The sequence below is a fragment of the Priceomyces carsonii genome, assembly GCF_900007245.1.
Source record: "Priceomyces carsonii strain CBS4050 genome assembly, scaffold: Debaryomyces_carsonii_scaffold_3, whole genome shotgun sequence".
Taxonomy (NCBI): Eukaryota; Fungi; Ascomycota; class Pichiomycetes; order Serinales; family Debaryomycetaceae; genus Priceomyces; species Priceomyces carsonii.
The window spans coordinates 798,240-817,419 of record NW_026946676.1 but is presented as its reverse complement, the minus strand read 5'-3'; the positions used below and the strand labels follow the sequence as shown (position 1 = coordinate 817,419).

Below are 19,180 nucleotides of genomic sequence, written 5' to 3'. Positions count from 1 at the left end.
GTCTTCTTTCTCTACTTACGCTGATTTCATCGGTTAAACTCTACAATTAAATCGCACGTGAAAAGAAATATTAGCCTTTCTTCAAAAAAGCACACAAAACCTATCATTTGATATAATACAAACAGAAGTAAATTTATAATTCTTGAGAAGCCTTAGTCTTTCCAGACTTCTTAGGCAATAAATTCAGATGAATATTTGGTAACACACCACCTTGAGCAATGGTAACATGCCCTAACAACTTATTCAATTCCTCATCATTTCTGATCGCTAATTGTAAATGTCTAGGAATAATTCTTGACTTTTTGTTATCCCTTGCAGCATTACCTGCCAACTCCAAGATTTCAGCTGTCAAATACTCTAAAACCGATGTCAAGTAAACCGGAGCACCAGACCCAATTCTTTGGGCGTAATTTCCTTTTCTTAACAATCTATGAACTCTTCCAACAGGGAATGTTAAACCAGCCTTGGCTGATCTAGAAGTAGACGCTTTTTCTGTGGTATCAGCTTTTCCTTTTCCTCCAGACATTTTAATGAATTTTTTTGATGAAGACCTAGCAAAAGTAATACGTGATGAAATAGATCTTGTTTTATACTCTTGCCTTTCTTTATTGATCCCTTCTATGACAAGAGAGCAGAAGGATTCCCCATATTACACAGCTCGATGCGTAACTTTCTGAACACCCCTCACCGCGTTATTTCATGACCGGCCGCGTAACTTTTATACTACATAGGATTTTTATTTATCTCGCGTAGCACCCTTAATCACTAAAACAAACAAACATTTGGATGTATATTTAAAGGAGATTCCTCATAAATTTGAAATACGAAAATTGTACTTACAAGTCAGATCAGTTTTTAATCATAATAGCAGATAAAAATGGCACCTAAGGCAGAAAAAAAACCAGCTTCCAAAGCTCCCGCAGAGAAGAAGCCAGCAGCAAAAAAGACATCGTCGTCTGAACCAAAGAAGAAGACCAAAACCAGAAAGGAAACATATTCATCCTATATCTACAAGGTGTTGAAACAAACACATCCAGATACAGGTATCTCTCAAAAGGCTATGTCAATTATGAATTCTTTTGTTAACGATATCTTCGAAAGGATTGCCAGCGAAGCATCTAAATTGGCTGCATACAACAAGAAGTCTACTATTTCAGCAAGAGAGATTCAGACAGCCGTTAGATTAATCTTGCCAGGTGAATTAGCAAAGCACGCCGTTTCAGAAGGAACCAGGTCTGTTACCAAGTACTCATCTGCTGCTAATTAAATTCAAATAAACTTCTTGGTGTATTATTTAGTTTTTTTATAGTCTACACTTCTACAACTGTATATTAGGAATTAATACGATTGATATTGGAGTATCTTGATATGACGACTAAAATGTAGACAAAAATATCACAACACTTTTCAAAACTACGTTCGCAATATTATTAACAGTTATTGGCACTTCTCAAAGCTCTAAGCTATTAATTCGTTTCACAACGTTATTCAGTGTATTAAATAGTCATATTTAGGTATATTTGGTTTCAAAAACTAAGATCTTATTAGAGAACAGCAGTCAAAATTAAAAGACCATATCTTGTGAAATAGAGATTATAGAGTAAGCAATAGTGATAGAGCAAACTGAAACCTAGGAGAAATCTAGAGATTCAAATTTGTAAAAACAAGAGAACACTCATTTAATTCTTAATACGGTTACCATAAAAGCAAGCTAAATATTTAATATATGAACTAGGCGTGGCTTATGAGTTCTTTACATCAAATAAATATTATCGTTAAAGACTATATAATGTCACATCAAATAATTAAAAAAAAACATTATAAGCACTAGTCACTGAGGGATGATATGCTGAAGAGTACAGATGATTACAACTTTTGATTTTGATCCTCGCAAGATAAGCAAACCAATATATATATACGATATACATACATATTCAAAGCCCACAAACTCGAAATCAAAATAAAGGAAACTAAATGCCAAGGATATCTATAACTTCAATCTTTAGCTTAAAATTAGGAGACTTGTAAACTTGATGCAATACTTCAGGATAAACACCTTTGAGGGCCAATATATTAGAACTTTAGAACCTATTTGATTTTTGAACCACCTAAGGAACATAGTTAGGATTGAACCATTTTTGTCTTGAAAATAAATTTTTGGCCATTAAAATTACCTTCGGTTTAGCAATAACGTGTGAATGTTTGGAAGCTGCTTAACTTAAGATATCTTCCAAACTCTACGTAAAGCTTCTACAATCTTATACACTTACACAGCCATCCCTCTCCTCATAAGCCTTATGTGTTCAAATTTATAGGATCTTAAATGATAATTAATGATTAAAAGATTTCACAACCATTTGGAGTTCGATGTCCATTCTAAGGTAATAATAATTCAATTGAGACATATGTATAAATGGAGCATCTGTGCGTCGAAAAGATTCGATCAGCTAGCGTTTAAACGTCCATCTCAATTCTTAACTGTAATATATAAACCTCCATGTCAATTATTAACTGAATGTATAGAGGTAAGTATTAACAAGGTGCTAGAATCTATAATTTTTAAGTAGTTTATTTGTAACCTTTGTCAATACTAACGTGAATATGTCCATTATCCATTGCTATCTGTCACGCCAATATATCGCATATCCTTTCCGTTACATCGTTATCGACCGTTCTCCTTAGCGCATTTATCTTTTTGAGAAATCAATTTAGATGTTTAGATATCCCAATCGTTAAACAAACAAACATACAGAACAAGGTGTTAGGTGATAGACTTCCAAATGCTCAGATAAACAAATGATTATTAAACTAGCTCTTGACTACGTGAATACATGTGCTCTTGAATAAGATCAGAGATAATCAATATATCCTCTTTTATATAAAGGAGGATTGAAGTGTTTGATAATAGTTAGGATAACAAGGCTCTGTCTCTTACAATTAGTCTGTAAAATAGGTCCCCTTCTTTATTTTATTGTAATATTAGCTGATTCCAATTTGCTACAATACTACGTAATTCAGTTGCTTTTTTATTTGCAGTTAGTAGAATTACATTTTTCATAGAGGAATAATATGACAGGAAAAATTGAGTTTCCTTTATAATTTTGATTCTTTGGCTGCTTTATGGACTGTCTAGTGGAATTGCAACGTAATAAGATTTCTTCTTATCGTTATAGAAATGTAGAGGTTAATTTTTTTTTTTTAGTTTAATATTTCCTGAAAAACTTGACAATTTTATAATCTTACTACGAAAATTAGTTTTTTCTACTGCTATTGCGTAGTATTATTTTAGTAGTGTAATACGTTTCATATATATGTATATACAAGATACAAGAGTTTACTCACTATTGTCTATGTATGACAAGATTCTGTCCCATTGCCCTCTTTTATGTAGCATCGCTAATATTAAAACTGCAGGAAGTTGCCATACGGAACACCAAAATAGCTTCTTTGCGGAGACACTCGCTGCCAATATGCCTTCTTTCGTCGGCTTTGATCCATTGTAATAGTTCTTTCTTTGCTGATTCCAAAATGTAAAAGCTAGATAGGTTAACCAACCGTTAGCAATCGCTGAGTCAAACGGAAAAATCCAGTCAGTTACGCCAAAATAACTTAGACCGAAGCATAATGGGAACATTAATATTGAATATCGTAAGGCAACTCTGGCATTTAACTTCGGGTTCTCTGCTGCAGTCATCACATATCCAGCATTCTTGTATTGGTCAGCTATGTTGTGTGACAAGGAATTGAAATGCGGAAATTGCCAAGCGTACAATAAGCCTGCGAGACACCAAGCACCGGGGAGACTTAACGGAGAGGAAGCAACCCACCCCATCAATGGAGGTATTGCCCCTACTATGGCACCAATCCATGTATTAATTATTGATATTCTTTTCAAAGATGTATAGATCCATGAATATAGAACAATATTCAATAAACCCAAAAATGCAACAGTAGGATTAACACCGATATAAAGCATAGCAATTCCTAAAGTACCCGTTAAAGCGGCAAATGCGTAGGCCTGATGTGGAGCGACTAATCCCCTTACTACTGGACGGCCCGTGGTCCTAGGCATTCTTCTGTCAAATTCAGGCTCTCTCCCCATGTTTATAGCATTGGCCGCCCCAGATGAGAGAGCAGTCCCTAAGGTAAGTAACATAAGTTCTGGTAACGATACGGCATATGGTGAAATGGCATACGAACAAATTGAACTTAAAGTTACAAGGATAGTCAAGTTTGGTTTCGTTAATTTGATGTAGGGTCTGACAATATCCTTTAAATTCTCTTGGGCATTATTCCTACTTTTCGGTCTTGGATCCTTATGATTTACTTTGAAGGGAATATGCAAATTCTGGTTTGTGCTATGCAATTTCTGAGACAGCTTTGCTTCAGGTTCCTGGCAGTTGAGAACTTTTGAGGCAACATCTTCCAACACTGATTTCGAGCTCGTGTTATTCCTTTCATGAGAGGACTTCAAATTGGACTCGTATGAAGTGCCGTGATCTTTCTTTGCTGGGCTTGCGATATAGCTTCGATTTATTCCCCATAAGAACTGATTTCCTATGAAATTTTGATCACTTAGAAAACTCTTCTTGGTGTTTGCAAAAAAAAAGTTAAAAGTAGAAGCCTGGGTTAGCCTCGGTATTTTCAACATTATGCTAACGCCCCTCTCCCAAAGTGCTATAATCGTATTATTTACAAAAGGTGCTAAACTATAGAGCGAATGCTTAGTGGTTCAGATCCAATTGACATTGCGAGATATTGAGCAGTACACTAAAATTATAACAATTAATTTCTATTACAGCATATTGATTATCTATACGCGAAGTAACTACTCTTTAGCAGTTGGATCTGCAATATCTTCATTCAAGGTCTCGTCTGTGATCTCTTTAGTCTCATTCTGGGAAGATTCATCATTCTTCTTTTCGTTACTCCTTTTGTTTTCTAGCTTATTCTCAATCAAGTCATGGAATGCAATAATAGCTCTGACTAATGTGCTGATGTAAACCACCATTAACTCATCATTCGTTTTGACTGTAAAGGCGGTGGACAACAGATTGCTTTTCTGTGAGCCACTTTTATCACTAAGATTCTCTAAGCTTATCGGACTATTGGATTCCGCTAAGTTTGGTAACAAGTTGAATACATTTTGAAGTTTACCTAGAATGGTATGATTGATAGGTAATTTCCTCAGATATACCTTATCCAAGTAGCTTGCAATCTCTCGCAATTTCTGATGCAAGCCCAAAAGTGACTTATAAGTTTCACTGACCCTTAACGATAAGCTTCCAGCTGCTTGGTCTCTTATATCTCTGAGAAGGTGTTCAACACCGATTTCTTCCGCCTCCTCTGCCTCGATTAGTGAAGGAACATGAACAAATGTTCTTTCAGCAGCAGATCCATCATTTTTAATATCATCCACAGCATAGTAGGCATCTGTTGGTATGCCTACCTCGCGTGGTTCTACGTCAACAATTAGTAGCAATGGGTTGGTAGTATACTTTTTAAATACATCATTAATCTTGAGATCGGATGGCCTCAATTTAGGACCAGAATGATACCATCCAATTAGCTTCTCCTTAGCATTAATCTTCTTAAACATTTCGCCCATTGATTCTATAAAGTTATGATCCAAAAACCAAACACTAGAATTTTTTTCGTCTTCTTCAAAGGGGATGGCATAACAGTTGGTTGCTTTAATTTCATCAGAGGAGTTGTCACCCAATAGTACTCCTACGACTCTCTTCTTAGAGTCCTTAGCAATTCTGTTATAGTGGTCTACCACCGACAAAAGCACTAATGGTGAAACTGTTACAGTTTTGTCCAAGAAAGTAGATTCACTCGTGGCGGTAGGCATACTGATGTTTTCTTTTTAACGTTTGAGAATTGTCAGCCTTCGGTGACCTTAAAATACTTTCGAATAGCAAATGTTTAGATGTGAAATATAATTTCGTTCAATTAACTTCTGGCAGCAAGACGAATCTTGAGTATTTTGCCTCCATGAAGGTCTCTCATTTTCAATCCTGTATGCTACGTCTTTGCTTAAGAATTGGAAAAAGAATAGGAACATCGGTGAGCTTACTTCTATAATGTTTGGGCAAGTGGTTATAGGTCCCCCTGGCTCGGGGAAGTCTACCTATTGCCATGGAATGTACCAATTTCTATCAGCTATTGGGAGAAAAGTCTCTATCATTAACTTAGATCCTGCGAATGACAGAGTTCCATATCCATGTGATTTGGATATAAGAGATTTTATCAGCCTTGAAGAAATTATGGAAGAACTTGGCTTGGGGCCAAACGGTAGCCTCATGTATGCTATGGAAACTTTAGGTGAAGAAGGTACTGAATTTTTTTTGCAAAAGGTTGAAAACTTAGTGAAGGAACAAAATTATGTAATATTTGATTGCCCCGGTCAAGTTGAGCTCTTTACCCATCATAACTCTTTGCATGGCATTTTAAAGGATCTAGCTACACTGCAAAAGCTAAGATTATGCGTTGTGTCACTTGTTGATTCTATTTACTTGACAAGCCCCTCACAGTATATATCAATATTACTTTTAAGCTTGAGGTCGATGCTTCAACTAGACTTGCCCCATGTGAATGTTATTTCAAAGATTGATATGCTTAGCAACTACGGTAGCTTACCTTTTCGCTTAGAATATTATACAGAAGTTCAAGACTTGAAGTACTTAACACCAGAACTTGAAAAAGAATCTAACTCTGTTTTGGGCAAAAAGTACGTAAGATTAAGCGAAATAATAGCTGAAATCATCGAGGATTTCAACCTTGTGTCTTTTGAAGTCTTATCAGTAGAAGATAAGCAATCAATGATCAATTTGTTAAGTGTTATAGACAAAGCTAATGGTTACAGCTTTGGTTCAAGTGAAATTGGTGCAGACTCCATTTGGAGCGAAGCTACTAGACAGGGTCCAACCCCAGGGTATACTAATATAGATTTGCATGAAAGATGGATAGATCATAAAGGAAAATATGAAGAAGAAGAGAGAAAAATGAGAGAAAGGATGATTTCGGACGCTTCTAAATTAGAAGAGGATGAAGAATGGGCATGAAAGTCTTCGTGAGAAGAAGAAGTAGAATAAGATAAATGGTAATTATCATCACGAGGTAGAACTTTTACAAAAAAATCGGCGATTAAATGATATATGAGTAGTGTAAATAGTATCATATTTGATATAGACCTATTGATGCACGATTATTTGCTTCGGTATTAGGCTATTAGTTCATTAGCCTCCTTGAGATCTTCCTCACCCTTGTAGCTTGTCAAGAATTTTTCCAAAGCTTTTCTATGCTCATGTATCTTCTTATTGATTTCTGGAATCATTCTTTTGGATTCTTCTAAAACTTGTATTTGTTTTTTTAATTCATATTCATCTGCTCCATTTGATTTTAATTTGTTGACATATTGCTCATGTTCACCAACTTCTTGATCGTAAAACTTTTTTTCTTTTATGAGTCTCTTCAAAGCGTTAACCTTGATCTGCAATTGTGTCGGTGCCATTCTTCTTTAATATCAGTCCCTTTTCTATGTGATTTTCAGTTTACGAAGAAACTTAAAGGTGCCTTATTATGCAGGAGACCAATACATACATATTTTTTTGCCTCATCCTCATCTACTTATTAATTTGAGGAATAGCTAGGACAAAAAAGGGACTCTGAGAGTATGGATATGTCATTCTACGATGACGACTCAAAAAATATTAATGCGCTTTTCGAAGCAAAATGCAATTATGAGTCGAAAAAGAACTCATTAGGTTTCCAGAAAGAATCGCTTCAAAGGTTGCACAGCCAAATCAAAGACCAAGAAACGATAATCACCCTGCTAGGTCAAGGATATTTTGTAGAATTTAGCAATGAAAAAGCTTCTGAGTTCTTTCGGAGAAAATTATCGTCAATAAATAGTATTATTAATGATTTGGAAGAGAAAATCAGGAACATAGATCAAGTCATGAGGACAGAATTAAATTTCAAAAGTACAGAAGATATAACTTCAAAGGATATCCCTTTAGACCATTCACAGATTGTTGAAATCGAAGAAGAATTGGACGACAATGGTAATGTAGTAAGTGCAAAACTCAATGACCAGCTTGTTAAGGTAAACTCTAAACTTCCTCAAGAAAGAGAACAATCAATCGTGATGAAAGAACAAAATTCGCTGATTGGGAGAACATCTGATCAGGGCTTGAACACACAACAGCAAAATCTTCAGGCCTCCAATCCGAAAGACAATGAGGAATTGCTCTTGCTTATGAATGATATGGAATTATTAAGTAAGAAAGGAACGATTGAGGATCTGAAGTTGGACAACTTAATGGATAAGATTGATGAACTTAAAATTTCAGCAGAACATAAATTTATATTAAAAAGTTCGCTTATTAATGATGAAGCTGATCATGATCAACAAGATAAAGGTAATTTGAATACTCATGGGCTGACAATCGATACTCACGACATATTAGAATTAGAGTTATTGGCCGATGAGCTTGCCGACTCTGAAGATAATGAAAACTTACAGGCCGAGAATGAAGATTTTGATCTTCAATATGAAGATGATGACTTCGATGATTCAGATGATTTTCTATATGGAGATAAAAAATCATCAATCTTCGGTTCTTCATCGAGCTCTAGAAAAAATGCGAACGATTTACTATGGAATCAGATAACCGACTTAAGAAGTCAGAGGAAGATTGAAAATACAAACTCGAAGAAAGCGATTCCTGTAACAGAACACAAGTCTATTTTAAAAACGAGAAATGATAAATCTAAAAATGATCACAAAGCAGTTTCTTTCTCAAATAGTTTAATTATTAATGAAATAGAAAATGTTGGTCAAAGTCTTAAAAATATTGAACATTTCCCACAAAATTTGTCTAAATACAAGCAATCAAGACTCTTAAGTAGGGGTTTTGGGGGGAATCTGGACGAATTTCAAGCTGAGAAACAATATTTTGATAACTGTCCTCTTCCGGCGACGTCAGATATGGATATCAACCCCCAAACCCAGGAAATCCAAGAACGTTTAACGGAAACCCCAGTTCATCAAGAAGATAGAGGTACACAGCTGACAGCATATAAGGACACTGATTCCCTAGCGATGGAGTATGTTTCCAGCTTGAATGATGGAAACCTCGATGGAGTCATAGTAGAAAAAGTAGGTGATTTCGAGGCTTTGAATAAAATAATTCGTTCTTTACAAGATCTGCATGGAGAATGGGAAGAGACTAATGAAAAGAACGACATCAAAGACGACGAGCTGGAGGAAGATAGCATTGTCCTCGGAGAGGTAATTGAGAATGAATATGACAGCACAGAAGATTCAGAAAATTCCGAATACCCGGGGGCTGAAGGAATTGATTCCAGCATATTACATCAAGAAGTATCGGCAAATTATCACAAGCTAAGACAAAAGCTTGTTTTTGATCACAATGTCTTTGGATATCGAAAATCAGATGAAGAAGCAGAACTAGAGCCAATTGATGAAAACGGAAATCCTAAAAAAATAAGTAGGTTTAAAGCTGCTAGGCTCAATTCATGACCGTATTAATGTATTGTACATACCGTATATAATTAATAAAACTATGCCTTATTTTCCTGGAGTCATTACCCCAGATTCCGGGAGACTAGAACTCCGGTGCTCAAATCATGAATTCAAATAATTACAATAAACGCGCTTTTCTGATTGGTGATTCAAAATGTGTTCCGTCACTTTCCGGCAACGAAACTCACCGACAGCTCGCTTTCAAATCAATTGTGTATATTTTCTCTTTAATTTCGGTGGCTTTGAGAGTGTCTCCGGGGTATTCGTCCGGCCTTAAGAGACTAAGGCATAGAGAAACTTTGTCAATTATTGTTAGACTTTCGGAATGGAACTCGCTAGTAATAATCCCCCACATTTTTTAGTACGGACCTTGCCCCTCGCACTTCTTACTATCTGTTCCAATTTTTAAAATAATAAACCATGTAAGCACAAGAACCAACGTCTCATGGACAATCGTCCTGTCCTAAATTCTTTTCATGTCCTCTTTTCTTCAGTTCAGAGCTTTTTAATTCCGGTACTAGCCTTTTAATCTTTTAAAAAAAAAAAACCGAAATAGAGACTTCGGTGTACAGCGTTGATAGTCTATATGCCAGCATGGTCGGTGGACGGTTCCGGAGTTTGCGTTGCGCTATTTACGATTTAATAGGTTGAATCTCGCTGATGAAAATTTAGTGGAGGAGCGTTTCGACTATAAATAAGGAACTATTCTGATTATATCTTTTCCCCCTCATAAATATTTGAGGTATAGTTACCGATCACAGTGGAGCTGATTTTGTTGAGAATATCTCTTTTTTTTTTTGAGTAATCACTAACCCAAACTTTCTATACAGAACAGGCGGTTAAAAGTTATATATAAGATACCAAAGTTTGGGGAAAACATCGATTGAATTTATAAATTTTAAATCGAACCAGGCTGCCATAAAAACTTTTGGATTTCTTATAAGTTATTCAATCAGTTAATCCTTTTGTACAAAGCACTAGATTGACGTATTAAAAATGTCATCAATTCTTAAGCAGAGAGTAAGATATGCTCCATATTTGCAAAAATTGAGAAAGCCTGAGGAATGCTTAGAGTTATTCAAGTCAGGACAATACCTTGGATGGTCTGGGTTTACTGGTGTTGGAGCTCCCAAAGCAATCCCAACAGCTTTAGCTGATCATGTCGAAAAAAACAAGTTGCAAGGACAGCTTGCGTTTAATTTGTTTGTTGGTGCTTCAGCAGGGCCTGAAGAAAGCAGATGGGCTGAAAACAATATGATCTTGAGGAGGGCCCCACATCAAGTTGGAAAGCCAATTGCCGCCGCTATTAATGACGGTAGAACTGAGTTTTTTGACAAGCACTTGTCTATGTTTCCTCAAGATTTAACTTACGGTTATTATACTAGGTTTAAAGATAATGACTTGTTAGATTACACAATTATTGAAGCAACAGCTATAACAGAAGATGGTTCAATTGTTCCTGGTCCTGCTGTGGGTGGTTCGCCAGAAATGTTATCAGTTTCTGACAAAGTCATTATTGAACTTAACACAGCAACCCCTTCCTTTGAAGGAATTCACGACATTGATATGCCGATAAACCCTCCTAATAGACCACCTCTTCCTCATACCTCTGTTGATTACAAGACCGGTTTAACAGCTATTCCAATTGATCCGTCTAAAGTTGTTGCTATTGTCGAATCGAAAACGAGGGATAAGGTGCCTCCTAACACTCCATCTGATGAATGTTCACAAAATATTGCTGGACATTTAATTGAATTTCTTGAGCATGAGGTCAAACTCGGAAGGATGCCTGAAAATTTACATCCATTGCAATCTGGTATTGGTAACATTGCTAATGCTGTTGTTGAAGGCTTGTCCGGCTCTAACTTTAAAGGTTTAAATGTTTGGACCGAAGTTTTACAGGATTCATTTTTAGATTTTTTCGAATCTGGTTCCTTGAACTATGCTACCGCTACCTCAATTAGGTTAACGGAAGCTGGATTTGAAAAATTTGACGAAAATTGGGATCTTTTCACCAAGAAACTTTGCTTAAGATCACAAGTAACTTCAAATTCTCCAGAAATTATTAGAAGATTGGGTGTTATTGCTATGAACACTCCGGTTGAGGTTGATATTTATGCACATGCTAATTCGACCAATGTGTTAGGATCTAGAATGTTGCATGGATTGGGTGGTTCAGGTGACTTCTTGAGAAACGCTAAATTATCAGTGATGCATACCCCGTCTGCTAGACCTACTAAAAAGGACCCGACGGGTCTTTCTTGTATTGTTCCGTTTGCATCTCACGTTGATCAAACGGAACATGATTTGGATGTAGTGGTGACTGAACAAGGTTTGGCTGACTTAAGAGGATTAGCACCAAAGGAGAGAGCTATAGAGATAATTAATAAGACAGCTCATCCTGATTATAAAGACCAATTGTTAGAATACTTTGATAGGGCAACATTTTTCTGTAAGAAAACCAAATCATTGCATGAGCCACACATTTTGAAGGATGCCTTCAAAATGCACATCAACTTCCAAGAAAATGGTACTATGAAATTGAAATCTTGGGATCAGAAATTTTAAACTGAACTACTATATAGTTAGATTCTGTTATTTATTATAGCCAATAAATTCGCAATGCTGTGTAATTTTTCAGTTTTTGTAACATTTTGCAGTTATTATGAGAAAGTATATTAACTAACTTGAGGTTAATTTTTGGGATGTTTTATTTAATGCAAGACTCAATTCGAAAACTTAGATGCTATTTAAATTTTACCGAACCATACTGCAAACTAGTACTATCGTAAGTTTATTCTAACTAAGACATGACAACTGAAAGTTAACCACTAATTGAAACATGAACTGATCAACAAAGCACGTGACATATGAAGTCAATTTTTTTTTTTTTTTTATTTCTAGAACCCAATAGAAATTTAGAGATCACTTTATAACTATCAAGAAAACTTCATTAGATTGAAAAGTGTATTTGACCTCAATATGGTAAGGATAAATTTGAGTTCTTCTGTTGGATATAATATAAAACGTTCTTTCTCATGTCTTCCGAAATCAAGATCGTCTTCGTTATACAATGTGGCAATCAAATATCGTTCATTTAATAAAGGGGAGCGAAAGACAAGGAGCTTTCACAGTTCAAGCAGGTCATTAATTGATTTCGATCCTTATAAGACTTTGGGAGTGGAAAAGAGTTCTTCAGCAAAGGATATAAAGAATGCCTATTACAAGTTAGTTAAAAAGTATCACCCTGATGTTAATAAGGAAAAAGATTCTGAAAAAAGGTTTCATAAGATCCAAGAATCATATGAATTATTGAGTGACAAAGAGAAGAGAGCACAATATGACCAATATGGGGCTAGTGCATTTGATGCAAACGGTAATTCAAACCCATACGCTGGTGGTAATCCATTTGGAGGGCCTAATGGTGGAAATCCTTTTGGTGGTCAAGGGAACCCCTTCGGAGGAATGGGCTTCGATTTTGAAGACCTATTCAAGCAGGCTTTTGCAGGTGGAGGCGGAGGAGCTGGTGGCAGAGGTGGACTGTTTGTTACCGAACATGTAGGTGACAACATTGAAGTGTTGAAGAGTATATCATTCAAGGAAGCCATATTTGGTAAGAAAGTTCTGATTAATTATAAAGCTGTGGATTCCTGCGGTACTTGTAGCGGCAGTGGGATGAAGAAGGGCAAAAAGAAAGCAACTTGCCCAACTTGTCATGGAACAGGTCAAAGTACACATATTATGGGTGGATTCCATATGTCTTCTACTTGTAACACATGCCATGGAAGCGGTGTTGTAATCCCTAAGAGTGATCAATGTGGAAGTTGCCATGGAACAGGTGTCGAAGAGGTGCCTAAATCTACTAACGTTGATTTACCTTGTGGGATAGCTGACGGTACCAGATTAAGAATTCCTGGCGGTGGTGATGCTCCATTTATCACAAAGGACCCTTATAACCAAACTAGAAATGGTGATTTGATCATAAGAGTACATGTTGCTAAAGATCCTGTGTTCTCGAGGCAAGATAATAAGATTGTTGTAAAACAAGACATCGAAATGACAACCGCGGCATTGGGAGGGGAGATTGTCGTACCAACGGTAGATGGTCAAAATGTGAAGCTCAAGATCAGGCAAGGTGTTCAAAACGGACGAAAATTAACTATTCCTGAAAAAGGTGTCCCGATTAATAGAAATGTAAACAACAGGGGTGATATGGAAGTCATTTTGAACGTAAAAACCCTTGTTCCAGAAACACCAGTACAGACGGCTTTATTGGAAGCTTTGGCAGATGCATTTAATGATAAGAATGCGAAGAGGACCGATGCCCATTGGAAATTAGACCTAGACGAAGATGAGACAAAAATAGATGAGACGTATGATGAGAAAGATTTACATCCTTCTAAATTGAAGAGAATTGGTAAGTTCTTGGGCAACTTTTTTAATATGAAAGATGACTCCAAACACTAATTTTCGTGTCTCTATTGCTACTGTATATAGATTTTCTTTCGAGCGATCTTCTCTTTTGTCTAACATTCACTGTATATAGTTTAGTCCGACATATAGTAGATAATGTTGATTTTTCATGAAATGCAAGGGTTGCGATTTTACAGTGCAGAATCGCGTATACAAAAAGTCGCTTTTTCTCTTATTATAGGCAAAATAGACGAAACTAGAGTGTGAAATGATTGAAATTTGATATTAGGAAACGAAATTATGCACAATTCGCGTATGAAATATTTGCAAAAATTATACATGATGATCTAGAATAGTAAACTATGGTGAAACTTCTATCTACGAGACTAATGAGAGCATGTATTTAATTTTTGAAAACCCCAAGAGCTTAATGTTCTTTCAAATAATTCAAAGTCATAGCTGAAGGCTAATCGGCTGATATTTCTTGCAGCAATTTAGTAGGGGTATTGGAAACTGCTTAATCTTTACATATTGTTGATGCAAGAATGTCTCTTTCTCACAATAGAAATAAGGAATTACCTCAAGTACCGATTGTTTTACGTAACGATGACCTTGAAGAAATTAATATCGCTGAACACAAAGAAGTTTATGGTAATCGTCAAACTCATCAAGGCTTCAAAACTTTGAAAAGTCAGGAAAGTCACGGATCAAGCCACGGACGTCAAAAAAATTCAAGCAAAAAAGTAACCAGGCAGCTTTCTGGAGATGTTGACAGCTCCCAGTTTGTTATAAGAATAGACAAGACACCCTCTAATTTAACGCCTTCACAAAGGTTGCACTTAAGAAGACTCCAATTAAGCAATAGCATATCCAAACTAAACACGTCCATACCGGAAGCACGAGCTGCAGTGACTTTCGACCAAGAAGATCAAGAGCTAGATGAAAATGAATACCTTTTTAATGTTCCTATGTCACATTTGTTTCAGTACTACGAGCTAGAAGGGTCAGGTAATAAGAATGGCACCGAATCCACTACAATGGTATCTACTAGAGCTTCTTCAATAATGAGTGAGAATAACCATAACAGATCCGCCTCTGTGAGCAGCTCAGATTGCGATGAAATGAATGAAGAGGGAACGGCCAGTAATTTCAAAAATAATTTAAATATAAATCCTTTGGGGTTGTCAGCCGACGCTTTCAAATTAAGCGAATTGTATAGCAGATGTGAGGTAAATCTTATTTACGATGAAGACAGGAAGCATAAAAAAATGTTATCTGAGTTTAAACGAGTGAATAAAGAATTGATCCGTCCTACACTGGATGCAACAAAATATCAGTCATCTCCAACAGTGAATCAATTGTATCAGGCGAAGTCTGAGATTAGCCACCGATCGATGCCATCTTTGCCGTTGCTGAGTTCATCCCTTCAAAAGACTTCAAATACAGAAAATTATCTTTCATTCACAAGACCTATATGGTTACCACCAAAATCTTCCCGTGATAAAGTGAGGCACCAAAGGGAAACTGAAAATATGTTGCATCGCGCCTTAGCCCAAGAATCGAAATCAAGAGCTTCCAAGGTACGAAAAGTGGAGCAAATTAGTCGAGCAAAAGAGAAGGATATTAAGAAGTGGAGACAATTGGTCGAGGCGGAATTCGAAGGTACAAGGGAGGATGAACACAGTATTGAGAAAATGTGTAGCAGAGGTATACCTGAAGAGTGCAGAGCCTCAGTCTGGTGGCTCAAAATTGGAAATGTTTTACGACTTGATGGAAACGATTGTGAAAACTATTTTGCACAGTCTGATGAAATTATTAAAGACCTTCAGAAGACGTATAGCACAGAACACTATTTTCCGCTAAAGAGACTTGATGGAGAACCTAGTCCGAACAAAAAGATGACTCCTGACTCGCAATGTTTTCTACATTTGGGAAAGCTTTACAATTCCATACGGAACGACACCTTAAATGTTTTTCCAGATTTGAATTTCTACCGGAGAAATGATGTATCATTGAGATTGTCGAAAACCGTTTTGAGTTTTTTAATCTATATGGGTGGAAGACAGACGAAAGAAGCACGATGCATCCAACCTGAGGACTTATATTTTGAGGGCTTGATTAATATCGCAGCCTTGTTATATTATCATTACAGAAGCACAAGTATGACTTTTATAAGTCTCTGCAACTTATTTGACCACAGGCATCTTCCAGGATTTCTTTTACTACTGAGTAGTAATTCAGAAACCACTGGACCTAATAATAAACTACTAGAAGAGTTTTATGAGCAATTCAATCGTCTCTTCCGAGCAAATCTTAATCGCCTTTTTACTCATTTTAGGGTTGTTGGCATATCACCTCAAGAATACATTCCCCAGATTTTCATGAATTTTTTTTCGTCTTTGCTTAATTTTGATATGAGTTGTCACGTTTTAGATCTCTATATCTTTGAAGGAGATCTGTTTTTGACAAAATGCTTGCTAGGAATTTTTAAACAAATTTCACATAAGCTATTTGGTTGTAAAGAAGAGATCTTGAAGATCATCTCGGGCAAAGCTGAGCACATATCAGATTATAGACTGAGTTTACATATTAATCAGAACTTTCAGAAACATCTTACTGTCGGTTACGAGCATGAACTTATTGAAAGTATCAAGAAGATACAGATGTAATATATATCCATATGTAACAATTACGAAGCATTAATAATGAAATATGTTATGTAAGTAAAAATAACCACGAGGCCAAAACTCTCATGGTTAATAGCGAGCATGAATGCGTATTAACTATATAGTACAGGAGAATCTTTATAAATCAACTCTCAACGTTATTTAACGTATTAAAAAGTTCCTCGCCATCACTGGGCGTTTTAACCTTAACAACATAAGTGTCAATAGCCTTCGTCTCTGGATTTACGGTTGGAACTCTAACCATAGAGCCATTGCCAATTTTTGCGTAAGTCATGTCCCTAGAAACTAAGGTATTTAAGATGATTCTTAAGCCACCGTCTGCTCGAATCAAGATCCTAGATTTATGTGTTTCATTTGATTTCAAAATTTTCAACTCGCCGACTCCTCTGTTGGAATAAGGTTGTTCCTTGTTCGAAGGATCAAAAAACATTAGTTTCGCGCGCTTGGAGAATAGTATAGACTCATTTTCTTCACCAGTTTCTACTGCCACATTGTTCTCTGGTAATTTGGCAACAGGCTCAAAGTCACCACCCATAGTCTCCAGGTCGTCTTTGGTGGGTGTATTGTCGTTTTCTGTTGGTTTATGTGAGCTCTCTGTATCTGTAGTACTTTGCGAATCGTTCAGCTTACCAAAAGAAAATTGAAAGACCGGCTTTTTTTCAGTTAACGAGTTAGAGCCAAATAGACCCTTTTTTTCGTTCGAAGGACCTTGAGAATCCGAAGTTTGAGATGATGACCCAAATGAGAAACTAGGTTTATCATTAACTGGGTTTTCTGCCAAAGAGTCTAATACAGCGGCCGGTTTTTCTGTCTTTTGGTTGGCAGAACCAGTGAACGAAAATCCGGAATTGAGATTTCCATCAGTTTTCAGGTTCGTCGTCGAAGCTTTCCCAAATGAGAATGCAGTTGTAGGTTGGTTTCCATCTTTAGCACCAAATGAAAAAGCGGGTTTCGAAGCGTCCTTATTTTCCTTATTTGATGTAAATGGAGAAGAAGTTTGCGATGCACTTCCAATTTCATTGTTTGAACCGAAGGAGAAAGCAGGCTTAGGCTTATCTTTATTCTCATTAATAGAACCGAAAGAGAAAGCAGGTTTCTGCATATTCTCACTCTTTTGAGCATCGCTCTGTGGATTATTCCCAAACGTAAATTTCGAAGAATCTTTAACATTCACAGCATCTGACTCAGTAAGATTGTTGTTCGAGTTTGGGCCAAATGAAAAAGAAGGCTCAGATCTCTCGTGCGTCTTTATTGAACCAAAAGAAAAAGCAGGTTTGTGGTTGTCGACTGTAGAGGGTTTAAAAGCCAGATCCTCCGCTTTCTTTGAAGAATTATCGCCAAACGAAAACCTTAAACTTGCTGTCTCACCTCTAGGCTTGTCCAACTTATCATCTTTATTTCCAGAAGGTTTAGTTTTTTCAGTAGAAGAAGGGGTAGCAGAATCAGCCTCCTTATTCGAAGTGAAAGAGAAAGCTGCCTTACTAGGTTGAGACGTCTCATGAAAACCAAATTTAGGTATCGAATTCTTATCCTTGCCCTCTCCAAATGAAAATGCTGACAGGCTCTTATTCTCAGTCACACTGTCGGTTGAGGGTTTCGAACTATTAGGATATGACAGACTTGGATTAGCGTTATTTGACGAATCAAATTTAAATATGCGGTCGCTTATTGGCTTATTAAATTGGAATATAGGACCCTTAATTTCAACCTCAGAATCAGAGTCAGAGGCCAGTTTCTCTTTTGTAGACTTAGGTCCAAATGTAAACGGAGAGTTTTTCGATACCGGCTTGCTAGTCAATTGAAACTTTGGCCCTTCAATTTTAATATCTTGCTCAGAATTAGAATCAGAATCAGAATCGGAGATGGACTTAGGGCCTCCCACAGGATTTGGTGCACCAGAATTACCTAGTATGTTACCATTCAGAGGCTGTTTTTCGTCAATAAGTGTCTTGATGTCTCCACTCTGTATTTTCTTATAATACTCGATGTATTTTGAAGCCACCGAAGAAAAATCAGCAATTGTGCCTTGTGCATTGAGTCTGTTGATAGTCTCCACAAATTTATCATTAAGTGCTCTTACCTTTTCATTTTTATCGCCATCCGAGAATGAATTCTTCGAATCAGTAGCAGAGGACACACTTGCAACTTGTTTGCCTACGTTGCTAAAGGTAGAACCTCCAAATCCATTCAGATGAGATTTGGGTCCATTACTTCTTCCCCTTGGTTTCAATATTTTCCTTTTAGACATCACATCAACACTAGCCCTAGAGTTATGGTTTGCTTCATCACTGCTTTCTTCGTCTCTTCCTAATGTTTCCCTTGTGATTTGTCCCGCAGCGGCTCTCTTAGACATCCCTACTAACAGTTATTAACAGTTGCTCGTTCAATCTCGGCTACCTTTATTATATTGATAAAGAGTATACTTTGAACTACTCCTCTTCGCCAATAGCCTTCAAATATGCAAATTTGATCTATTTTGTAGTCTTGTTTTGATATCGTGATGCTCAAAATATGTTTAGATGTACTC

The 19,180-nt window shown here is 36.6% G+C and overlaps 11 protein-coding genes across 11 annotated transcripts; 6 read left to right on the top strand and 5 right to left on the bottom strand.

Annotated features, from left to right (window-relative positions):
• Positions 1-133: 133 nt before the first annotated feature.
• HTA1 (Hta1p) lies at positions 134-526 on the bottom strand (the record flags this gene model as incomplete). Its single annotated transcript, XM_062952849.1, has 1 exon — positions 134-526. The coding sequence occupies one exon, from the start codon at positions 524-526 to the stop codon at positions 134-136; it is 393 nt and encodes a 130-aa protein (XP_062809711.1).
• A 351-nt stretch (positions 527-877) lies between these two features.
• HTB1 (histone H2B) lies at positions 878-1,267 on the top strand (the record flags this gene model as incomplete). Its single annotated transcript, XM_062952848.1, has 1 exon — positions 878-1,267. One exon carries the CDS (start codon positions 878-880, stop codon positions 1,265-1,267), a length of 390 nt encoding a protein of 129 aa, XP_062809710.1.
• Positions 1,268-3,334: 2,067 nt separating this feature from the next.
• Positions 3,335-4,651, bottom strand: PRCAT00002954001 (protoheme IX farnesyltransferase; the record flags this gene model as incomplete). Its single annotated transcript, XM_062952847.1, has 1 exon — positions 3,335-4,651. The coding sequence occupies one exon, from the start codon at positions 4,649-4,651 to the stop codon at positions 3,335-3,337; it is 1,317 nt and encodes a 438-aa protein (XP_062809709.1).
• Positions 4,652-4,828: 177 nt separating this feature from the next.
• On the bottom strand, positions 4,829-5,854 carry RPN8 (proteasome regulatory particle lid subunit; the record flags this gene model as incomplete). The annotated part of the gene is made up of 1 exon (XM_062952846.1): positions 4,829-5,854. The coding sequence occupies one exon, from the start codon at positions 5,852-5,854 to the stop codon at positions 4,829-4,831; it is 1,026 nt and encodes a 341-aa protein (XP_062809708.1).
• Positions 5,855-6,086: 232 nt separating this feature from the next.
• Positions 6,087-7,067, top strand: PRCAT00002952001 (putative GTPase; the record flags this gene model as incomplete). The annotated part of the gene is made up of 1 exon (XM_062952845.1): positions 6,087-7,067. One exon carries the CDS (start codon positions 6,087-6,089, stop codon positions 7,065-7,067), a length of 981 nt encoding a protein of 326 aa, XP_062809707.1.
• A 158-nt stretch (positions 7,068-7,225) lies between these two features.
• Positions 7,226-7,516, bottom strand: PRCAT00002951001 (uncharacterized protein; the record flags this gene model as incomplete). The annotated part of the gene is made up of 1 exon (XM_062952844.1): positions 7,226-7,516. The coding sequence occupies one exon, from the start codon at positions 7,514-7,516 to the stop codon at positions 7,226-7,228; it is 291 nt and encodes a 96-aa protein (XP_062809706.1).
• Positions 7,517-7,678: 162 nt separating this feature from the next.
• On the top strand, positions 7,679-9,550 carry PRCAT00002950001 (uncharacterized protein; the record flags this gene model as incomplete). The annotated part of the gene is made up of 1 exon (XM_062952842.1): positions 7,679-9,550. One exon carries the CDS (start codon positions 7,679-7,681, stop codon positions 9,548-9,550), a length of 1,872 nt encoding a protein of 623 aa, XP_062809705.1.
• Positions 9,551-10,549: 999 nt separating this feature from the next.
• Positions 10,550-12,121, top strand: ACH1 (acetyl-CoA hydrolase; the record flags this gene model as incomplete). The annotated part of the gene is made up of 1 exon (XM_062952841.1): positions 10,550-12,121. The coding sequence occupies one exon, from the start codon at positions 10,550-10,552 to the stop codon at positions 12,119-12,121; it is 1,572 nt and encodes a 523-aa protein (XP_062809704.1).
• Positions 12,122-12,535: 414 nt separating this feature from the next.
• On the top strand, positions 12,536-14,020 carry MDJ1 (Mdj1p; the record flags this gene model as incomplete). Its single annotated transcript, XM_062952840.1, has 1 exon — positions 12,536-14,020. The coding sequence occupies one exon, from the start codon at positions 12,536-12,538 to the stop codon at positions 14,018-14,020; it is 1,485 nt and encodes a 494-aa protein (XP_062809703.1).
• Positions 14,021-14,511: 491 nt separating this feature from the next.
• On the top strand, positions 14,512-16,635 carry PRCAT00002947001 (uncharacterized protein; the record flags this gene model as incomplete). Its single annotated transcript, XM_062952839.1, has 1 exon — positions 14,512-16,635. One exon carries the CDS (start codon positions 14,512-14,514, stop codon positions 16,633-16,635), a length of 2,124 nt encoding a protein of 707 aa, XP_062809702.1.
• Positions 16,636-16,777: 142 nt separating this feature from the next.
• PRCAT00002946001 (nucleoporin) lies at positions 16,778-19,006 on the bottom strand (the record flags this gene model as incomplete). Its single annotated transcript, XM_062952838.1, has 1 exon — positions 16,778-19,006. One exon carries the CDS (start codon positions 19,004-19,006, stop codon positions 16,778-16,780), a length of 2,229 nt encoding a protein of 742 aa, XP_062809701.1.
• Between the last annotated feature and the right edge of the window lie 174 nt (positions 19,007-19,180).